At 37.9% G+C, this 21,327-nt stretch overlaps 1 protein-coding gene across 4 annotated transcripts in view; it reads left to right on the top strand.

The window, feature by feature from the left end:
- Window positions 1-17,646, top strand: part of SATB1 (SATB homeobox 1) — a 101,879-nt gene extending 84,233 nt beyond the window's left edge. The window contains exons 9-11 of one of the 4 annotated variants that reach the window (XM_032630089.1): window positions 10,989-11,192; window positions 11,775-11,885; window positions 13,601-17,646. In XM_032630089.1, the coding sequence (XP_032485980.1) occupies window positions 10,989-11,192; window positions 11,775-11,885; window positions 13,601-14,098 (813 nt within the window). In that variant the 3' untranslated portion in view covers window positions 14,099-17,646. The remainder of the gene's footprint in view (window positions 1-10,988; window positions 11,193-11,774; window positions 11,886-13,600) is intronic. The other 3 variants (XM_032630084.1, XM_032630088.1, XM_032630085.1) reach the window with 3 other exon arrangements.
- Window positions 17,647-21,327: the final 3,681 nt, after the last annotated feature.

Below are 21,327 nucleotides of genomic sequence, written 5' to 3' on the forward strand. Positions count from 1 at the left end.
CCTCTTACACCTACTAGGCTCAGCTCGCTTTGAATCTTATTCCTTTGAAATGCAACGTTATTATGAATGTAAGTTGTTGGACTTTGCTACAATACACAATACCCTCAGGAACTGTAGAGGTGTGTACAGTTTTTTGCCACTAACTAAATGTCCCAGACTGTGCTGTTTTTGTATTTTCCTCTGATCCCCCAGCTTACTGCTGCTTCAGTGTTGCAGGAAATCTTTTGCTATATTTTTACACTCACTCATTCAAGTGTGAGCCTTAAAGCATCTCCAAGCCCCTTGGGTGAAGGAAAGTGTGGAGTATGCTGTTCAGGGGGCTCTTTGCATTGACATTTGTTTATGATAAATGTAACTCAGGTAACAGAGATGGGGGTGGATTGGTATAAAGAAACCCATCAGCCTTAGTTCGTGGAAGAAATGCTGAGGGCCTGAACCAGAGCAGTAGGAATGGAAAAGAAGGAACAAATTCAAGACGCCTTCTGAAGGAGTAGAATTGACAGGAATTCATGATTGTTCACTTATGGAGGAAGCAAAGAAGAAAAATCATATTTTTAAATAGAAGCCGTTTGCTGTGTTTTTTTTAATTAAAAAACAGTACTAGCCAAACTAGAAAAAAAAAATTTTAATGCAAGCATAAAGGAGGAAAGAACATAAGAAATAACCATAATCCTAATTAACTAGTGATAACCTGATTTATGTTCTTTGCATACACACATACGTGCGTGCACATGTGTGTGTGCATATATATGCCTTTCATTCATTCATATGCTATACCCACCTTTTAATTCCCTATTGAGGTATATTTAAGTTGTATTCAACTTTTGCTATCACAGATAATGCTAATGTGAACATCATTATGGTTAAATATTTGTATACATCTTTATTATTTCCTTATGATTAATTCTCAGAAGTAGAATTATTGGATCAAAAAAGGCATTTGTGTCTTAAAGGTAATTGCTAGTCATTTCTACATTCGAACATTTCCACCTTGCGCTTCAGAAAGTATATACCAATTTATACTTCAAATCACAGCCTTTCAGCCCAGGTGACTGGGTGAGTGGTGATGCTGTTAATCGAGGATATATAGGAGGAGCCTCGTTTGTGGGAGGAAGATAGTGGGTTCAGGTTGGGATGTGGTAGCTGAAGTATTTTCATTAACTCCCTAGATATTTCACATTCCTTTGCATTATCTTTGTGATAATGACAAAATAATAAAAATAATAACAGCTGACATTCATCATACTGTTACTGTGCGCCAAGCCCCTTGCGTGAATTCTCTCACTAATTCTTACAACACTGTGAGTGGTGGTAACATTACCCCCATTTTATAGAGGAGAAAATTGAGGTCTAGAGAACTCAAGGAACTTGACCAAGGTTACAGGGCTAGTCAGTAGTAGAATAGGTGTTAAAATGAAAATCCAGGCTTTCTTAACAAATAGATCTTAGAAGCACATTATAAAGACGAGACGAAGTCACAGTAATTAAGTTGCATCCTCAAGAAAGTATGGTAAAAAGCAATGACGAAAGAATGGATTCCAAAGCAACTAGTAGTCTACCTATTTTTCCTAGCATATTGCTAATTCATCTCTTTTTTTTTTTCATTATTCTTCCCACTCTAAATATTGCCCATTCTTAAAAGCCAAACCAACATGACTCTACATCAGCAAAGACTTCCTTGACCACCCCAGTGGATCTCTTCTTCCTCTCCTCTTGGTTCCCACTGGATGTCTGCCCCTCACTGACCTTCACCGCATACTGCTTTGCTCTAGTAGTTATTTTTGAATGTCGCCTCTTCCCGAATGTACTGTGAGCCATTTAAGGGAAATGCTTTTGGTTAAGTCCATCAGACCTTTTTGTAGTTATCACGGACCAGGCACTGGGCTAAACATATACTATTTCATTTGTACCAGCCACAGTCTTGTGAGATGAGTACCATTATTATCTTCACTTTGTAGAGGAAGATCTGGGGCTCAGAGAGGTAATTTGCTCAAGGTTGCATACGTAAATGCCTGTAACAGGATGTAACCCTTAACTGGTATACTGAGGTAGTTGAGAGTAACTGGAAGGACCGTTAGTATTCGGGTGGGCAGAAAAAAAGGGGAGAGCGCTTTCCTGTTCGAGAGAACAGTATAGGAAATGAGAGTAGAATGTGGGGAAATGGGCAACCGTTAATAAATGGTCCGATGAATTAGGACCTAGGTGTGATTGAAGGAACCTTCAGTGACCTCTAGGGAGGATGACCTTTTTCTCTGTCTTGGGAAGCTTTGAAGGTCGTTTTGAGCAGTGGGATAACCTTGGGTAGTTTGAAAGCAAAGACCAGAGCAGTGGTTTTCATCCCAGCCTCCCTTTCCAAGGGCATCTCAAAGAGGACTAAGGGGATTGAAGAAAGCGTAATTAAACCTGTGTATTTACCTATCAGGAAGTTCCACAGGCCAAGTCAAGCATCGTATTTATTTGCTTCTTGTAGGGATCACAACTCTCTATGATAACCCTTGTTTTCTCATTCTTCCCCAAAGCTCTAGTCATCATTGGTATACACTTTCCCCTAAGTTAAGAGAGGAAAAGGAGTGATTACTTAAAGGCTGTTTTGTTCAGAAATTAAGATAATTGTCCATTGGACATAATTAAAAAGAGTGTTTGGTACCTAAGAGCATCATTCAAGGAAAATGTACCCCAGCGCTGACAAGTCAGTGGTGGGCAGAATGGAAAGGAGAAGACGATTCTTTATGGTAGAAACAGAGGTGAAAATTGATGCAAGTGTTACAGCATGAACCTTAGGGATATGGTGTTTTCTGTCTTTTAATGACACTTGCTATGAAGAGTGAGGAGAGAATAAGAACTTAAGATTTTTTTTTTAAACAGATGTGGTATTTTATTTTTTTGGATTTTTTAAAACTGAAGTATAGTTAATTTACAATGTTGTGTTTCAGGTGTACAGCAGAGTGTTCAGTTTCATATCAATATATCTATTCTTTTTTCAGATTTTTTTCCATTATAGGTTATTACAAGATACTAGGTATAGTTCCCTGTGCTATGCAGTAGGTCCTTGTTGGTTTTCTATTTTGTATATAGTAGTGTGTGCATGTTAACCTCAAACTCCTAATTTACCCCTCCCCTCCCTTAAGATTTTTAAGACAGAGAGTATAAATGTTAAACAAGAGCCAAACCATATCACTGAAACTTATGTAATGTCAAAAATACATCCTGGATTGAGAGGGAAAAACAAATTCTTTTCAAAGTCTGTATTCAAGTATCGGACAGGTAAGCCAGATTTTTATTTGTTTCATTTAAACTTCGAAGAAACCATCCTGAAAGCAGCTTTGAAGCCTATGAAAAAATAATCTTTAAATTAGATATCTTCCAAATATACTTTTTTAAAAGTAAAATGAAGGCTTTCTTTGGAAATTCTCTGTTTCAGTCGAATTAAGAGATTATCTTCTTGCCAGCTAGTTTAATATGTTGTATAGAATTTCATAGTTTTACCTTCAGTCCTCCTTTTTCTCCTTCTCAGATTCTTCTTGAAAATATTCTTTAAAACTTTCCTGACAGTCTTAAGTGAGAACGATCTTTATGTTTTTATCTACCCTGGCCATCTGATAATCTTGTTACGCACCAAACAATCTATAGGAAAAGAAACAAAACACCATATTTACGTGTTCCCTCAAGTCAGTGGCTTTGAGAAGGTAAAAAAGAGGTGAACGATCAAACCACAGAAAACAAGTGATGTCTTTTTTTTTTTTTTTTTTGACTTGGTTAAATTTTAAGCAAAATTGAAAAATAAAAATCATTTACCAGTGGTTCTGAATATTCCTTCTAAATTCACTGACTTTTAATGTGAGCTTCCCCTAGATTGTAGAAACATTTCTTTTCGCAAATGCCAAACCTCCAGAAACTCTGCTAGATGCTCTTAACCTCTTAAAGACAAAGTGGCAAAAATTTACTCAAGTGGGAAATTTATGGGTAGCCATTTTATGTCCTATTACTACCGCAGTATGGAAACCCACGGATTTTTGGCTAAGATATTGAGTCCCTTAAATAAACTATAGAGTCTGGAGAGAGTTTAAAACAGTAACAGTTTAGACATTTAAAATAGTAATAATTTAAAAAACTAGTATGATTGGGGTTCTTTTCCCCCAGCAAAAATACAAGCATCAGAAACCACACCTTGAAAATAAAATATATTTGGGGATACACACACATATACATATATTCCGTTTAAGTAGGTTTCTTTTTAAAACCCATCTTTGAATAAAGTGAGTATAATGTGCTACTTTTCGAATGGCAGATGCATTTATTGCTGCGCCTCTGTTCAAATTTATTTCCCATGTTTTCTTGAATCCAACCAATGTTAACTTAGCAGGAAAAAGTTACTTGTAGTGCCTGCTGAAATTCTCTTTACACAAAGTAGAAATTAGTAAACTGGGAAGGAAGATCCATGTATTTCCTGCTAATTCCATACAGAACATGTATCTTTATTAATGTTAATGGTGGGGACCTCTCATTATGTTATAGAATAATCTGCTTTAGCAAAGGTTTTTCTCCTCAAGAACTTCATAACATTTAAAGGTTAATATGTTAGGTAAAGAACAATATCTTAAGATAAGCGTTTTTATTACAGGACATGATGGGATGGTTTTTATTAAATTATATGATGATTTGAATGGGGAGAAAAAAGTGCATCGCTTCTTTGCCCTCAACTTTAATGCCTTTAATCAAATAATGACCTTCTGGAAAATAGTTAATTTTCAGCATTTGGAAAGATCAATACCACTTTGCCACCAAAAAATGGCCCAGATGATGAAATCTGATGTATTTAAAGTATCATTTCACCCTTTTAACCTAGTAAATAATTGAAAATGCTTTCAGTAGTGCTTTGCCGCTGTTTTGTTTCTCACTGTTCAAAGTGTTAGGATTGTTCTTGAAAAAAAAGGTTTAAAGTTGGTGTGTGAAGGAAGGAGGCAGGCCTCAACACCCAGAAGTGGGATTGTACCCTCATCAGGCCTTGTGTGTCTCTGCATTAGGGGCATGGAAGAAGTAATATGTTTTAATACTATATTTGAGGCAGGGTGTATATAAAGCACAAAAAGGGTGGAAATGGAACCTGTCTGGAACATTCAAGGGGTGGCTTAAAACATCATTAGTCACTTTGCATCTTTTGTGATATCTTACAACCTTTATGTTGGGGTAAAAGATTCAGTAGTTCTGACAATTAGAACCCATTTCCCCCCCCACCCCAGCTTATAGAACATTGATATGAAATTACCCACGAGCACAGATAGCTTTGTAAATTAAAAAAAAAAAAATTGCCCTCTCTTAGCATGTTTGTGGGCAAATTAAAAACTGTCTTCATTAGCATAAGTAACAGATTCTTTTAAAAGTAGAAAATTATTTGCTGAATGATAAATTGCTAGCTCTCTAGTTAGTTGTTGTTGAAAATGTACTCATTCAAAATGCCTGGTGTAGTTTAGTCTACAATACTGAAATTTTTTTGTGTGAGAAGTACTATTTAATGGCTTATGTACTTAATCCTGTTCCTACTACTTGCTAAACTGTAATTCATGCTTTCCACTAGAATGTTTGTATCAAATACCTCCCTATTTAGATTGATTTCTTTTAATATCATATATTATTATACTATATGCCCCAGAGATTGGAACAAAATACTCCTGCAAATAACACATGAAAGATGAAGGTAAGGGGTGGGAGAATAAATACAGACTGTGAAATGTTTTGCTTTTTAGAACTCAAATTACCCATTCCGGTTTGTTTGTTTTTTTTAATGTTTTTTCCTTCTTAGTTGCAGGGAGAATTATTTGTCATTTTTCTTTCTCTTTTTATAACTCTTGGGTTTAAAATGTATATGTACATAACAATCATATATGCATATCTGTATATTGTATTAAGTGACTTTGTTTTTTCTCTCAGAGAACACTGAAGTCTCTTTTCCCCTGGAAAACTAGTTGTGTTTCGTGCTCCCAGCTCTGTCACAGACCAGGCCTTGTAAGGGTTCTCCTTTTATGTGTGTGAGGCTTCCTAGGTACAATAAATTCATTCGTGAAACGAGGTTGCTTTCCTGACTCAGTTAAAAATCACTGTGCACCCCTTATCTGTTAAAATGATAGAAGCAGCAAATTGACTTGAATTAACTGTTCTAAAAAGAGTGGAGTGGAAATCAGAGATTGAGTTTGGGTAGAAATTAAGCAGCTGAGAGATGAAGGTGCCAGGATTTTTATTTCAATGTGGTACAACAAGATTCTGTCGGTAAAGCACATCATTAGAATATTGAGTTTAGAACTGCTAATTTTTCCTTTAAAATGAGCATACAGTCATGTGTTTCATGGACCATGATAAATTGCCATTGTGTTGTCATTGAGTTTGTTTTGCTTTTTTTCAGTACTGGTTTGGCAGTCGTTCTGCATTTTCTCTTTTCCTTTTTCTCCCCCTCTGATCTTCCATGTCTTTCATAGATTCCCTAACCAAAACCAGTCCGAAGAATGTTATTGATTTCATACAGTCTGAGGTTTAACATCTTTACCGTTTTCTTGCTTACAGTGGCAAGACATTTACAGATGGTTCTTGGTTCCTATAAAGTACATAACAGTATTTCCTTTGTGGCAGATGGATTCAAGACTTTTAGTTCTCAATAAATGTAGGTTTACAATACATAACTTTACAGGATTTGTGTTGTATATAACAGGTTTGAACATATTATCTCAGAATTCATCTGCATGGCATTTTCAGCTTGTTCAGGGTCCATGCCAGTTTTTTTAAGTAATAGGGGAAGTGCTGTGATTGATAGCAACAGCTCAAGGCGTGATTTTGAATAGAAACAAAGGGTTTAGAGCAGAAGGTGTCAAACTTTGTCAGTTTGAAAAGTAGGAACATCCTGAAAGTTTTACTTATTTATTTACATGTGGCTACTGTTTATATTTTGCCCTCTTTATATTCAGCGTAATGTTGCTTGGCAAAATTACTACATTTAAAGTTTAGGTTGTTCCTTGTGCCATTTTAGTTTTCTGAGAATAGATCATTCTCATTATTTTAAGGCTGTTAGTCTCCTGTCTTTTCTACTGTTCAGAACAGTTGTGATCTAATTTTAATTGTCAGAGCAGTTCCCTACCCCCGCCTAGGGTCTTATGATATTTTAAGTCCCAGAGACCTGGCTTAAAAGGTAATTATGTTCACATTTTGCAACAAAGTGCAGCACCTTATTCACCTCCTCCACCCAGTAAATCTACGCATGTATCATTTAAAAAACCAATCTAGTACATAGGGAAATCGTTATTTTTATTTGTTACATATTACCAGTATTCTGACATATCATTGTCTTTATTTGCCCTAATAATATGGCTTATGGAGAAGCGACCTAGGAAAAGGTACTGGGGAATTGGAGAGCATTTGGTTTTTTTCGTCACTTTCTGCAAATCATAGATCAGATTACTGTCATCATTAATAGAGTCTCGATCGATAGGATTTGAGGGCGTCAGAATATTCCGACGTGTTTAAATGGTATTATAATAAATTGATCTTCTTTCTGCCAGTGTGAATTGGGAATGAGCCAGTTGATTTCTCTGCTGACAAAGAACTAGCCCGTCAGAATATCTGTCTTCCGTTATTTGTTGAGGGCGACACACAGCATACCGCTCCTCCCCCCATTTTTGTTTTTTGGAATACCCTTGTAGAACTAACAGTTCCCAGCTGCATGCACCGTTAAATATTTTTCTAAGAAGCATCTGATTTCAGTCTCTTAAAATCATCACGTCTCTTGAAAGGCTAGCGGAGACATGCTTCAGATTTATAATTCATCGCATTATTTTTAGATAAGGAATTAGAAGTATTATTTAAGGGCAGAGGTTAATAGCAAACTACTGGAAATGTTATGTTAGTCATGCGTAATTAATAAAAATAAGAATCCGTCTCATAAGTATAGAGACAAAGAAGTGACAATATGAGCAAAATATTTGTTGAATGAGTCAGGGCTCTTTTTCTGAAATATTTGTGAAACCAGCATGAGTGTGATTGTTTAGGAATTAACTATCATTATTAGCCGTTTTAAAAGAACTAATGATTTTCTTTTCCAAAGAACATCTGTGATCCACATGTTTGTTTTTTTTTTTTCACATATATGCAAGTGCTAACTGATCTCTGTGTTACTTTTAAAAGTTTCTAAAAGGATTCGAGAAATTATTGGAGTTCTTCAGCTTTCTCTGAGAAGATTTTCTTACATGAATCGTTCTTAATTTAACTTTTAGCAATTTTTAGTTACAAGCATTTATTGCTAAAAAAAAAAAAAAGACATGCTCAATGTTAAGCACTTATTGCAATAGTATAATTCTAGCTAAGTAAAGGAAAAAAAAAACTGTTCTGTTCTTGATGAACCTTCTAACATCTCTTGAATGGTAAATAAAATTGTAGCAATTTGCTGTGTTTAGGCATGGGGGCCTGTCAATTGCCATAGCTGAAGAATGGAGACGGGTTGGGGGGGGTAATCTTAACCATAGTTAATACTCAAGCCTTCAGGAAGACAGATCTAAAACCTGCCCTGCATCAAAACATAGAGGTAAAGTGTAAAGAAATAGCTTAGATGTAGGAAAATATAAAATATTTTCATGGCTTAATCGAGAGAGCAAATATTTGTCAGTAAGAGCTAAATAAGCATCTCTGGGGCACCATATGCAAGTGGGTCTCAAATATTTCAAATACTCAAATACAGTTTTGTAGTTAATGTTCTATTCACATAAATAGAGCTAAAATGTGACATGTCACCATATGATTCCAGAAAGAAGCAAAGAACTGCCATGGTTAGAAGAGAAGCACGTTCAGTGGCACTGTCATCACAATTACTTTTATTTTTTATTGAGCTAATATTTTTTCAGGTAAATCTTCAGTTTACTGTCTGTTCTCTTAGCCTGGAATTATGCATTCAGTAGCATCAAATGAGTGCATGATTACATGACCGTCTGTAGGTTAATTATTTGTTCAATTAAACAACGTGTTGAATGGAGAATCAAAGGCCTCTTAGTTAGGGTTAAGGCTAGTAGATGCCATGAAGTTTAGCAGCTGTCACCCTTGACTGGGTGGTAGGTGTGCCTTGGGAAGCTAGTGTTATCAGTCTCCATCTTTCCTTTTAAAATGTTTCAAATAGGCCATTTCAGGGAGAATAGGCCTTGCTTCTTCCCACTGTATATTACAGTTAGAAGAGAATTTCTCCAGTGGTTCAGTTTGAGGAAAGGAAAGTCACACCATTTTCTGATGTCACCCAGAGGTAACAACAACAAAAAAGCAACTCCCTTTGGCCAGTTCTAAAAATCAGATACTAAACTGTACTCTTTCCATTCCCATCCAACTAATTTACTTAGAATTTCCAAGAAACCCCTTTGTCTTAGGTCGAGTTCCCTAAAACAGAGGCTAAGATAAGGGATCAGGGGCTCATGATTTGGTGGTGAGGGACCCGGCAGGCATTCAGGAGGACAAGAAAGTGGAAGGGGTCAGGAAAGAATGTGGTCTCAGGTAAAGTCTGTATTGATGGGGAAAGGCAATAAGAAGGTTGGGGAGGGCCATCTCTGGCCAAAGGGTAGAGTGAGTCGTCACTGTGGGGCAAGAGGGTGGGTCAGCCAGTCGCGGGCCACCCCAGGGTGAAGGGGCTAGTGAGGGGTGGAGTAAGCATCCGGGCATCTCCAGGTGCGATGGCTCCAAGACATTTGTCCAGAAAAGAGTATGGTTGTAGGCCGACAACAGGCAGCATGGCAGCTGGGGCTGGTTGCCTTGGCTGGTGAAGGGGGTGTGGGTGGGACCTCTTCCCTCTTCCTGTCCACCCCATTGCAGTCCACCCCATTGCTTAGTGTCCATCATGGCGGCCAAGATAAAGAAGGTTTGAGATGATGATTAGAGAATGTGAGACATGAGAATGTGAGACAGCGTACTCTCTTGGACCACTCGGTTCTTGAGAATCTGAGGATCAGAAACTGGGCCTTAGGAGGCATCAGAGAGGTTCAGGTTTTGGCATTCGTTGGACGTTTCCTTGTCTCTTAGCCCAGGAATTCTATTAAAATGCTCACTTGATGAACCATGTGTGTACATAGCAGCAGGCAGGACTCTGAGGTGTCTTTCTGGAAAGTTCCGTCTTGGAGAATTCTTCTAATGCTCATTCTAAATACAGTGCCTTACCTTGGACGACATTCTTGCTCACGTAACTGCACACGTCCTTTTTCTCCCTTTCCTGCACACTCACACACACACATGTTCACACAGAGTTGCCTTTCTAATACAAAAATTATAAACTTAGGGAATCCTTTTAGAAAACAAAATTATTCTAAAAGCCTGTCCTAACCCTTCTTAAATACCTTCAGAACCTCAGATGGCCACTCAGCAGACAAGAAGCACACTCAGCCTTGCTTTTCTCCTCTGACACATTCTGCAGACTCCATGGTAAATGGGTCTTGCCCTTGGAGTCTGAAAAATAGGACCCTCCTTTAAGATGCAAATCTGAACGTGTATTAGAAACAGAGCCTGCTTCTGCGATAGCCACAGCTATTCTCTCAACAGGTTAAAAAAAAAAAATTTTAGCAGATTGGGATGTTTTTATTTTGTTTTTATTAATTATTTATTTTTAGCTGCGTTGGGTCTTCGTTGCTGCACGTGGGCTTTCTCTCGTTGCGGTGAGCAGGGTCTACTCTTCGTTGCGGTGCTCAGGCTTCTCATTGCGGTGGCTTCTCTTGTTGTGGAGCACGGGCTCTAGGCGCGCGGGCTTAGTTGCTCTGTGGCATGTGAAATCTTCCAGGGCTCTAACCCGTGTCCCCTGCATTGGCAGGTGGATTCTTAACCGTTGCGCCACCAGGGAAAGTCCTGGAGTGTTTTTAGTTTGTGAAAAAAGTTAACTTCACAGCGTCCTTCCTTTTTAGCTCCTGATGGAAAATGTCAGCCGACCCCCTTTCACCTCCCCCTGCCATCAGCCTGAACTGACCTGTTATGCCCTTGTCTCTAAGGGGTGGCTGTGTGAGCTATTACGCTGGAAAGAAGATCCTTCTCCAGAAAACAGGACCCTGTGGGAGAACCTCTCCATGATCCGAAGGTTCCTCAGTCTCCCTCAGCCTGAACGTGATGCCATTTATGAACAGGAGAGCAACGCGGTGCATCACCATGGCGACCGGCCACCCCACATCATCCACGTGCCCGCAGAGCAGATTCAGGTTCGTTTACCTTGGCCAATTCAGTATAACACTCGGTAAATAGAGGTTTAAACTTAGCAGGGAAACGAGCATTTCTCTTCTTTCCGCCAGTCTAAACATAGGCTTCTGAGCAAGAGGTAACAATACGCTGCCATCTCACTCAGGGGGAGAAAAGGGAAATGAACACACGTTTTCCAACATGTGTATTGTGTTCCTCTCCTCTCATCTCCCCTCCCCCAAAGCGGTGGAACCCCCTTCTACACTTATTTGGCAAGTCTGTCTTTGTTAGAATTGAGTGGTTTTGTTGTGTAAGAGCTTAAGAATTTTGTTGTTGCTTTTGAAAAATCAGAATTTTTAGAATGGCACCTCTTTTTTAATGAGTACCAATACTGTCCCCGAGGAAAGGCATGACTGCTGTTTCTGTACAGGAAGTTAATTGGATCACAACTGTATACCTTGGATTCTGTCCAAAAGAGAGGAGGGGAGGGAAACTAAATTGGCTTCTGGCTTCTGACTCCCTGGCCCTGCCTTCACTTTGTAGCTCTATCCTCACAGCCTTAGGGAGCACAGGTTAGGGGTGAGTCACATTTGTCTTTCCTTTAGAGCCCCTCTCCCAAAACCCCTGGGAAAGGAGAGTCTAGAGGCGTTTTCTTGCCAGGCCTGCCAACGCCTGCACCGTGGTGCGGTGCTGCTCCACAGGTGAGCCAGGCACAAGTTAACCTATGCGAGCAAGAGAGGGACACACGGAGAGGGTGGTGCCAATACCTACTCTCTTGGTCAGGATGCTCAACCTTGCAAAGGCCATGCTAACCGTGGCATTGGCCGAAGATCACTGTGCCGGCAGAGTCAGCCTCGGGCTCAGCTTGTCACATCCCGCGACCTGTCTCCACTCATCCACTGAGTGGATCCACTAAATTCATCCCCAGTGAATTCAGATTGGGAAGCTCTGAGTCCAGGTCGTTGTTGGCCTCCATTGCTTAGGAAGTGTGCTGAAATTGAACTTGAGCTGTACAAATTATTTGTGTTAAATCTAAGGGGACGCTTTTAGCTTTCCCCTTTCAGGGAAAATGCCATTGCCTTCCAGAGTCCTAAAATTCTATGCTCTCTTTGTTGAATCACCTACATATTATTTCTTGGTATTGCTATTGGGGGGAGGGGCCGCGGGAAGGGGAGGAATACACACACACATATGTACACAATAATAGCGTTATGCATCCACTAAGGGAAAAAAACCTTTGACTATAAAAGTTAAATTGAAAAAGAGAATCCCTTAGGATATCAACCACTAAAATAATCGTGAAAGCCTGAAAAACTTACTGTTTAGCAAAAACAAAAACAAAAAAGATATGTGTTAAGTTAAAAAAAATAGTACTTGTTTGAAACTGTAAATTGTTTTTAATAAAATTGCTTCTTAGGAGGATTAAGGAGATGCCTAGGGCACAGTACAAACGTTCTAGTATTTTGGGCTTCCTCGGGTTGATTTGCTTTGCTGATAAGAATCTTGGATATGGAGTGTATATATTATGTGCATGTGTCACGCATTTGTTATGTATGATTGTGTATGGAAATTACAGCACATATACAGATACTAATTATGAAAAAGTGTCTGTATACACTAAATTTAAATCCTAATCACATCTGAGTTTAGTATAGACAAAACAATTTGCTAGCCGTTGTGGGATGGATGGAACCTTTATTTGTTGGTAAGAAAAAAACTTGCAGTGTCAGCCCAGTGCAATTTTGTAAGAAATCTGTGTCTGTTAGATTGAAACTGTCTAGTAGGACATTCACACGTGAGAATCTCAAAAACCCTTTGGATTCATAAGGGCTGTGCTGCAGAAGAGCAGAGGCTTACCCATTGTATTTGCAACGAAAATAAGACTTTGTATGCGTATGCTTGCTCAGCGTTTTACCCATCCAATGAAATGGGACAAAACACTCATTTCCTTCCCCACGTCTCCACAGCTCACCTTTCGAAAATGCCTTGGAAATCCCTACTTCCCAATCTTCATTTAAAATCTTTGTCAATTATTGATACCATAATTTACTTTGCTGTCTTCGCCTCTGATGCGTATCCTTCTGGTGAAGTTTATGGCTCACATTTTCAGAGCGCCGAGTTCCAGCCACCGTGAGCTGGCCTAACCTCTGATGAGGAAGCCCAGGAGCCGCCCCAAGCCCTCTTAATTCCACCCTTTCTGGTGATCATTTTGATTTTCTTCCTAGTACTGTGGGCCATTTAGCTGGCTTGCCTTTCCGCCCAGGATCCCTGTCCCCGTCCCGGTCCAGGCAGGTGCATGTGGGATCCCTGACCATGTGCTCGCTCGTTGGGAGGCCGCATGCGCAGTGGGAGAGGCCGCAGCGCAGTGGCCGATCCTGCATGCGCGGTGGCCAAGAACGCCGCTGACCCTGTGCTTGTTTCTTTTCTGCAGCAGCCGCAGGCGCAGCCGCAGCCGGCGCCGCCCCCCGCGCAGGCGCAGGTGCAGCAGCCTCCGGCCGGGCCCCGGCTACCCCCACGGCAGCCCACCGTGGCCGCGCCCGCCGAGGCGGAGGACGAGAGCCGGCAGAAGGTGCGGCCGCGGACCAAGATCTCGGTGGAGGCGCTGGGCATCCTGCAGAGTTTCATTCAGGACGTGGGCCTATACCCGGACGAGGAGGCCATCCAGACTCTGTCCGCTCAGCTGGACCTGCCCAAGTACACCATCATCAAATTCTTTCAGAACCAGCGGTACTATCTCAAACATCACGGCAAGCTGAAGGACAACTCGGGCCTGGAGGTGGACGTGGCCGAGTACAAGGAAGAGGAGTTGCTTAAGGATTTGGAGGACAGTGTCCAAGACAAAAATGCTAACACCCTTTTCTCGGTGAAACTAGAAGACGAGCTGGCGGTGGAAGGGAACACAGACATTAACGCCGACGTCAAAGACTGAGATGAAAGTCTTCTTTTCCTCCATCAGCACCAGTGAAATTGACTAACGACACGGAAGGTCCACCCTGTACTCGCTCAGCAAACCTTGTTGTCCATTGTTTGGCCAATGAATCTTCAGAAACTTGCACAAACAGGAAAGTCGAGAAAGGATGATACAGACTGCACTAAGCGTTTTGCTCTCTTTTACAAACTGCTTGGCAGCCCCAGGTGAAGCATCGGATTGTTTGGTATTAAAAATGAAAATTTGTGTTCACGGAACACACCCAGGTGTGTACCCCGTAAGCATGATACCAGTGATTTTTTTTTTAATTATTATTCTGGAGCCTCAAACAAGCATTATAACTTCTGTGATTATTATTTCCTTCCTTTAATTATTTCTGTAACACTTCACACTGATCTTTGGAAACTCACCCCTCATTTAAAAGAAAAAAAGAAAAAAAGAGTTTGTTACTCTATTGTATGTTACAAAAGAACTATAGACTGTGGAATGCAGTTTAAAGATGACATATGCCAACAAATGCCTTGTATTATATGGCACTGCCGTAATTCAAATTTGTTTTTATTTTGGAAATAAAAGTTCACTGTAATCTTTTTTTCATTCTCATTGTTACATGATTTTTTTAAAAATGAAAAGAAAATGTGAAACACAGTTTAGTCCTCATTATTTATTTGTAGATCCTGCAGCATCATGTTGTAATTAATTTTTTGGAAGTTTCCGTTAAATGTAAAATTGCTTCTCTTGTTACCATACTGATTCTTTTCTATTTATAAATGTATTTTGATGGGCAGTAAAACAAAGTGTCTTAAAAGTTTTAAATAGATAAAATGTGCTTTACACAGTTGCCTATAAAAAGTGCTCTATGTTATCCAAGCAATTCATACTATAAGCTTCACTCTTATTGTTGTATGCAATTTTTACTATCATGCAAATAAGCTTAGGTAAATAAAACTAATAGATCACCTTAGAAAATTATGCAATTAATGTGAAAATAATTGATGTTTGCAATGTGTCTTCCTTTGGTTTACAATCAATTTTAAAGCTACATCTGTATAAAATTTCTGTATAAAGGTGTTATTTCATTTTTATGAGTTTATGGCTATGAAAACACCAGCTATTTTGTTACAGCTGGCTGTTTTTATAAGTGTATCACAGTTTTCTTTATGCAGAAATGTTCTGATTAGGAGTGGTTATTGACTGTAACTACACAATTAAAATTGTTTGTATGGTATGACATGGTAGGGTTTGTCTGCTTATGTGAAGTACCTTACAGAGTCCAAGATGGCCCTCTAAGTTAGATGCATGTTAATACTTTCTTGATATTTTGCAGATCTGAAAAAGAGCAATTGAAAAGTCAGTTGAAACACTGTATATTTAAATCACAAATACATGCTCACTTTTTAAGTTTAACAATGAAGACAATAACCTGTTTTTGGTTAATATATTAAACAGAGATAGGAGGATGGTCAAAAGACTCGCCAACAAAGACATCAATTCAGTCTCTAGCAGATAGGTGCTTAGAATGGATTCATCTGCATTTACTTCACAATACTTCCATCATGGCGACACTTTTTTTAAGCTGATGTATGAATATTTTTAAAGGCCATTAATAGTAACATAAGTAGGGGAAAAAATGGACCTTCTGTTTAAAAACTCCTTAGTAAGCCATGTATTTTTTTAAGTTGTAAATGGAATATAACTTAATAACTCTGAGCTTATTTGGTTGTGTATGTCATAACTATAAGACCTCCGTGAAGAAAATAAGAATAACATGCCTGGAACTGAAACACGCACTTCAAAATTCTCGCAACATGAAACTCAGTAAACTCCAAGATATAGAGTGAGGTGTGCTAATGGTCATGAAAAGGATTGGGGCCAGTGTTGCAGTTTTTGGTTATTTTTTTTTTCACATTCACATTATCTTTTGCTTCTTTTTAAGATTTCCTACTTGTTAGCAGGTGTCTGTTTTCCTTTGCTTCTAAAATCGCCCACTCTGTTCCTGCCCATCTTTTCCCTGAGCCCTGATGAGCCCATCGGTGGGCAACTGGACTGCTTTAATGCTGAATTTAAGAAAATAAAATGGGATGGCTGAAAACTCCCAATTCAGCTTTCAAAGTTACTATTTACTTTTGAAGCACAGCTGAACTACTTCAAAGGCACCTGGTTTGCTATAAACTTAAAATTATATTGGAAAAGTTTTCAGTTCTTTTCATTAAATGAGAGAACAACTTTTAAATATTCTTGCTTATTACTAGGGTTCAGAAAATCATTTAAGCAAAAGAAATTTGAGTTAAAATAGAGAGTAGATAGTGTGTATTAAAAATAATAATTAAATAGAGTAATATGCCGGGAAGCTTAAAGAAAGACAACCTATCTTCTTTTTTTTCTCTGAGTTTAAAGGGAAAACCTAGAGCAGAGGGTAGTTTTTTTTTTTTTTTCTACACCAGCACAACACCTAATGTAAGGTGTCACAGATTTAATAACATTTAGAAGGAGAATTTGGGTTGCAAATAAGATTTTCTCATTCCCAGTAACCTCCTAACTTCTTTGGAAATAACATTTTCAATGAGTTGCTGAGTGTGTATAAGAAATCAACATGACAATACTAATAAAATTCTCACTTAGGCCCCTTAACTCAAGCAACATGATCTTGCTAATATGACTTTTTAAACCAAAAAAAGGAAAAGCACATGTGTATAAACAATGACGGTCATGATGGAGTGAGCAAAATTGTTTTCAGGGAAGATGGCACATTTTGCAAGAGGTTTGTTGGGGTAACCTTCCACATGGCTCCCCCAACGTCATATATTGCTCATACCAGCCCCAGTGTTGCCAGAGACTGGTAAAATTCCTTGAACAAACTTCACTGTGTCCATGTATTTCAGAGACTTTTAAAAGATGGGCATGACATAGCGCTTCGTGCTGTTAAGACCTTAGCAGAGTCAGGTAGTTTACGGGTAATATTCAACCTTGTGCATCTGAATCTGTCGTGGATTCCTTCCCTCAGCACTTTGCCACTAATTTGTATTACACTCTGTGGCCATATAATACTTGCACATTATGCAAAAAATAATGTTGATAGTATCTCTTTGGCACATAATATGCAGAGTTGACACATAACATTTGAAAACCAAGGTAACTGATATGTGTGCCCTAGTTGCGTGGCACTAGGTTACAAAGCCTGTACATATTATATATAAAATGTGTATTGATTAACAATTAGTCCTAAGGAATTCTGAGCTTAAAAGAAGTGGGTTTTTTTTTCTGCATTAGTGATATCTATATCTAACTGTGCTTATCTAAAACATATAGCTTGAGTAGAAAACATTTTCCAGTTGTTCAAGGTTGAATGAAAACGACAATCTCATACATTCCATTATTCAATTCTGCCCTATTCCGTATTGTTATCATTGGCTGATATTAAGGTCCTTGACTGTCACGATATTATCAATAAAAGATATTCTGCACTGCCTGGTGATATTTTCAAAAAGAGCAATTAAAATGTGTATACCTACGCTATTATATAGCCAATGGAAATTGGACTATTGTGCTAAAGCAAGCCAGAATTTGCATGATAGTGTGAAAACTAATAGAGGTCCAAAAATACTAATCCTTTCTAAAATATCAGAAGATACTGATACTGTAGTTAACCTTACAAATAAATATTTTTTACTTTTTAAGGGAGCATATCATGGATTCAGCATTTCTGAGACAATCCATTTAATGTAAATACTAAATACTTGCATGTCTTTCGACAAAGGCTGAACTACATCTGTTAACGTGCACATTTTTGATGAAATATGAAGTACCCTCATTTAAGAAATGTGATAGAAAGTATATGTCCAGTATAGTATTACCTGTTTAACAATACCACGTGTTAAGTAAAAATAGTTTGGAATTCATGTTTAAATGATGAACAACATTTTAAGCCTTCCTTACATTACCCCCCTTATGTGGATCATACGTATTTCCAAGTTTAATTTTATCAAAATAATTCTACAAAAATCCCATTTTGGTTTCTTGCCCTGTATCAAGGTTGTATATTAAGTCACCTTCTTCTGTCAACTATTTCAACTGCTAATATCTCTCTTGTGATCAAAAGCACATGACTAGGGCCCTGTTCTCTCTGATACTAGTTGATGAGGTGGTGGGTGAGGAAAAACAGAGCAGTACATTATTTTTGTTGCCTTGCAAAGAAAATACAGAGAAACTCTAAAGTGACATTTTGCACTGAGTTAAATGTTGCCCATTATTTTTTTACTCTTAGTTGCATTTTTTTTTACTGTTATTGAATATTTGCATTTTATGGTATTCAAATAAGTTTTCATGACAGTGACAGTCTCTTTTCATGCCCTTATGCGCCCCCCCCAAAGAAAGGATGTCCCATGGGCTGCTTTGATTTTCCACTCACAGAAGAACCATCAGTACCTGTTAAATGAGAACGCTGAGAAAGTTCAACTATTTAATTGTGTGCATTAATTCACTGAGCCTGTGGCAATGTGATACAAAATAAGCATTTGTTCAGCACACAAACCTGTCCAACAGCCTCTTTCACCTACTCCACCTTTGTTTCCAATTTTAATTTCCAAATATTTGTTCTACCAGATCTCATACCAAGGCTTTCTACCTTCTGAGGCCCCTCCCTAGCATTTCCCTCAAATATGCTTAAAATGATAATAGCAACAACATTGGTAGAATGCTTCGTTTTACAAGGCACTGCCACACCATCTCTGTTCCACTATGAGTACTTAAGGCAGTTACAAGGGAGGAGAAAGTCAAATAGGGAAACTGATTTGTTCAGCTGTTAAGTGGCTATATTTGTTTCAAACCCAAGTCTTCTATCTACAAATTTCTATCTCTGTTTACTGCTTAATAAGAGCTTTCTCAAATGCAGAAAATATAGAAAAAATTAAATGCAATTCGATATTGTCAGAAATAGAATGTAATGTATTTTACTAATAAGAAAAAGTCCATCACTAAGTAATTGAAATCAAGTGTATGAAATATTAACCCCAAAACTCTGCTGTAAAATCCATATACACCGATTTTTTTAAACACACATTTTATTATAGGAATTTCCGAATACACCCAAAAAAGTAGAGAGAATAGTATTTATAATGCACCCGCAAGGATTCATCACCCAGTTCAACCATTGTAACATTTTTCCATTAATAAATACTTTGTGAAACTTGTTAAAATTTTGATGAAACGTATGAAAATATCGAAACTATTTGATGGGTTTTGCCCATAATGACGTTGACATCATCTTGCTTTTGCAAAGTAATGAATTTTCTGGTTTCTAAAGAAAATATTAAAATGAAGTTTTCCTCGGAGCTCTCTGAGAATTTTCAAAAAGCCAGTTTTAGAGAACTTTTGAGAATTCCACAAATATTTGTAACAAAAACAGAGAGGAAAACCAGCCGCTCTTTATTTATAAACAATACATGCTTTCATATCACTGTTGAAACTAAAGTATATAATTTTCAGTTATGCATAATAAAATATGTAATTAAGCAACATTCCATGGTGGATTAAAGAATTAAAAGCTTCAGGTGCAGAAAAGAATTTGTTGGCATTTTCTTTTTCAAGGTGGTATTTTGAGATGTTACTTTTCATTTTCCTTTGACATCTTATACACAAATAAATAGCTAGAAACAGGTGAGAGGCAGAGAAACAAAGAATTGGCTTTACTACAATGGACCTGAAAAACAGAGTGAGGTAGAGTATTTGCAATGTGCCCATGAAGGCAAAATTAAAAAGGACAGAAAAATCTTCTTAGCCTGGGGAGAAAAAAAAAATCTCTTAATAGGGGCATGTGCTCCAAGAAATAGAAATAACATACAAAGTTAACTGCATTTGGTAATTCCTATATTTCAAACTACATTAAATTAACACACACTCCAATTGATACAGTCCAGTAAGCTTATTTTTCAAATGAAGAACTGAATCTAATTAATAATTCTCTGCTAGAAACACTGAAGTTCATAGAGGCGTTTGGCATGTATCCTATTTTTAAAAAAGGGTAATACATCAAATAAAATCAAACCACTCAAATGTCAGAATGTGTCAAGATGATTCTGAAAATAAATTATTCTACTGAACATCTAAGAAAAAAAATAACATAGAGGTGAAACTCTGCATCTAGCACCAGGAGAACTTTCTACCTAACATCGGCAGTTTTTCGTGCAATGCTTTAACTACAGTTACAATCAGCCATATATGAACAAGTAAATTCAACATTTTTTGTTTATATTACTCAAAGAAATATGCACTTGTGAGCAAATAAATGAATGAATGAGATCAGACCATTTAGAAGAAGTGTTGGGGTCTGGTATGGAATGAGACCCGTATCCCATGGACAATCCTCTTGGTGGTGGGTTTTTTTAATTAATTAATATATTTTTAATTGAAATATAGTTGATTTACAATGTGTTAATTTCTGCTTTACAGCAAAGTGATTCAGTTATACATATATGCATATATATACACATTATTTTATATATATATATTCTTTTCCCTTATGGTTTATCATAGAATATTGAATATAGCTCCCTGTGCTATACAGTAGGACCTTGTTGTTTATCCTTTCTATATATAAAAGCTTATATCTGCTAAACCCAACCTCCCACTCCATCCCTTCCCCAGCCCACTCCCGCTCTGCAGCCACCTGTGTCCGTGAGTCTCTTTCTTGGTGGTGCATTTTATTTAAATTGATGTTTGTACAGAGGATTTGTTAGCCTTTAACATCTCATGGTCCTGCTGAAATATGGCATTGTTGTATTTGTTTGTGTGTGTTTTTATACCCCATCTTATTACAAAAAGAATTTGCTAAGACTCTCATATATACTACACTGACATAGGATAAAAAAGAAAAAAGAGAACAAAATTAATCCAAAATTTGGATAGAAAATAACACAAAATGAAAGGTACGTTTGACACACTGAACTACATATCCTGAGAGCCTATACAATTTATTAGAGTGGGCTACTAAAATTGTAACAGCTTTATTGAGGTATAATTGATATATAATAAACTATACATATGTATAGTTTTGACATGTATGTCAAATACAAATATGATAAGTTTTGACATGTATGTCAAATACAAATATGACACAGACACACACACACAACTGAGAACATAACACACCCAACATTCCAGTAGTTTCCTTGTGTGCTTTTGTAATATTCCCTCCCCCTCACCCCTCCCATCCTCATCTGTCACTGTCCCCA

This window comes from Phocoena sinus, chromosome 4, assembly GCF_008692025.1.
Source record: "Phocoena sinus isolate mPhoSin1 chromosome 4, mPhoSin1.pri, whole genome shotgun sequence".
Lineage (NCBI taxonomy): Eukaryota > Metazoa > Chordata > Mammalia > Artiodactyla > Phocoenidae > Phocoena > Phocoena sinus.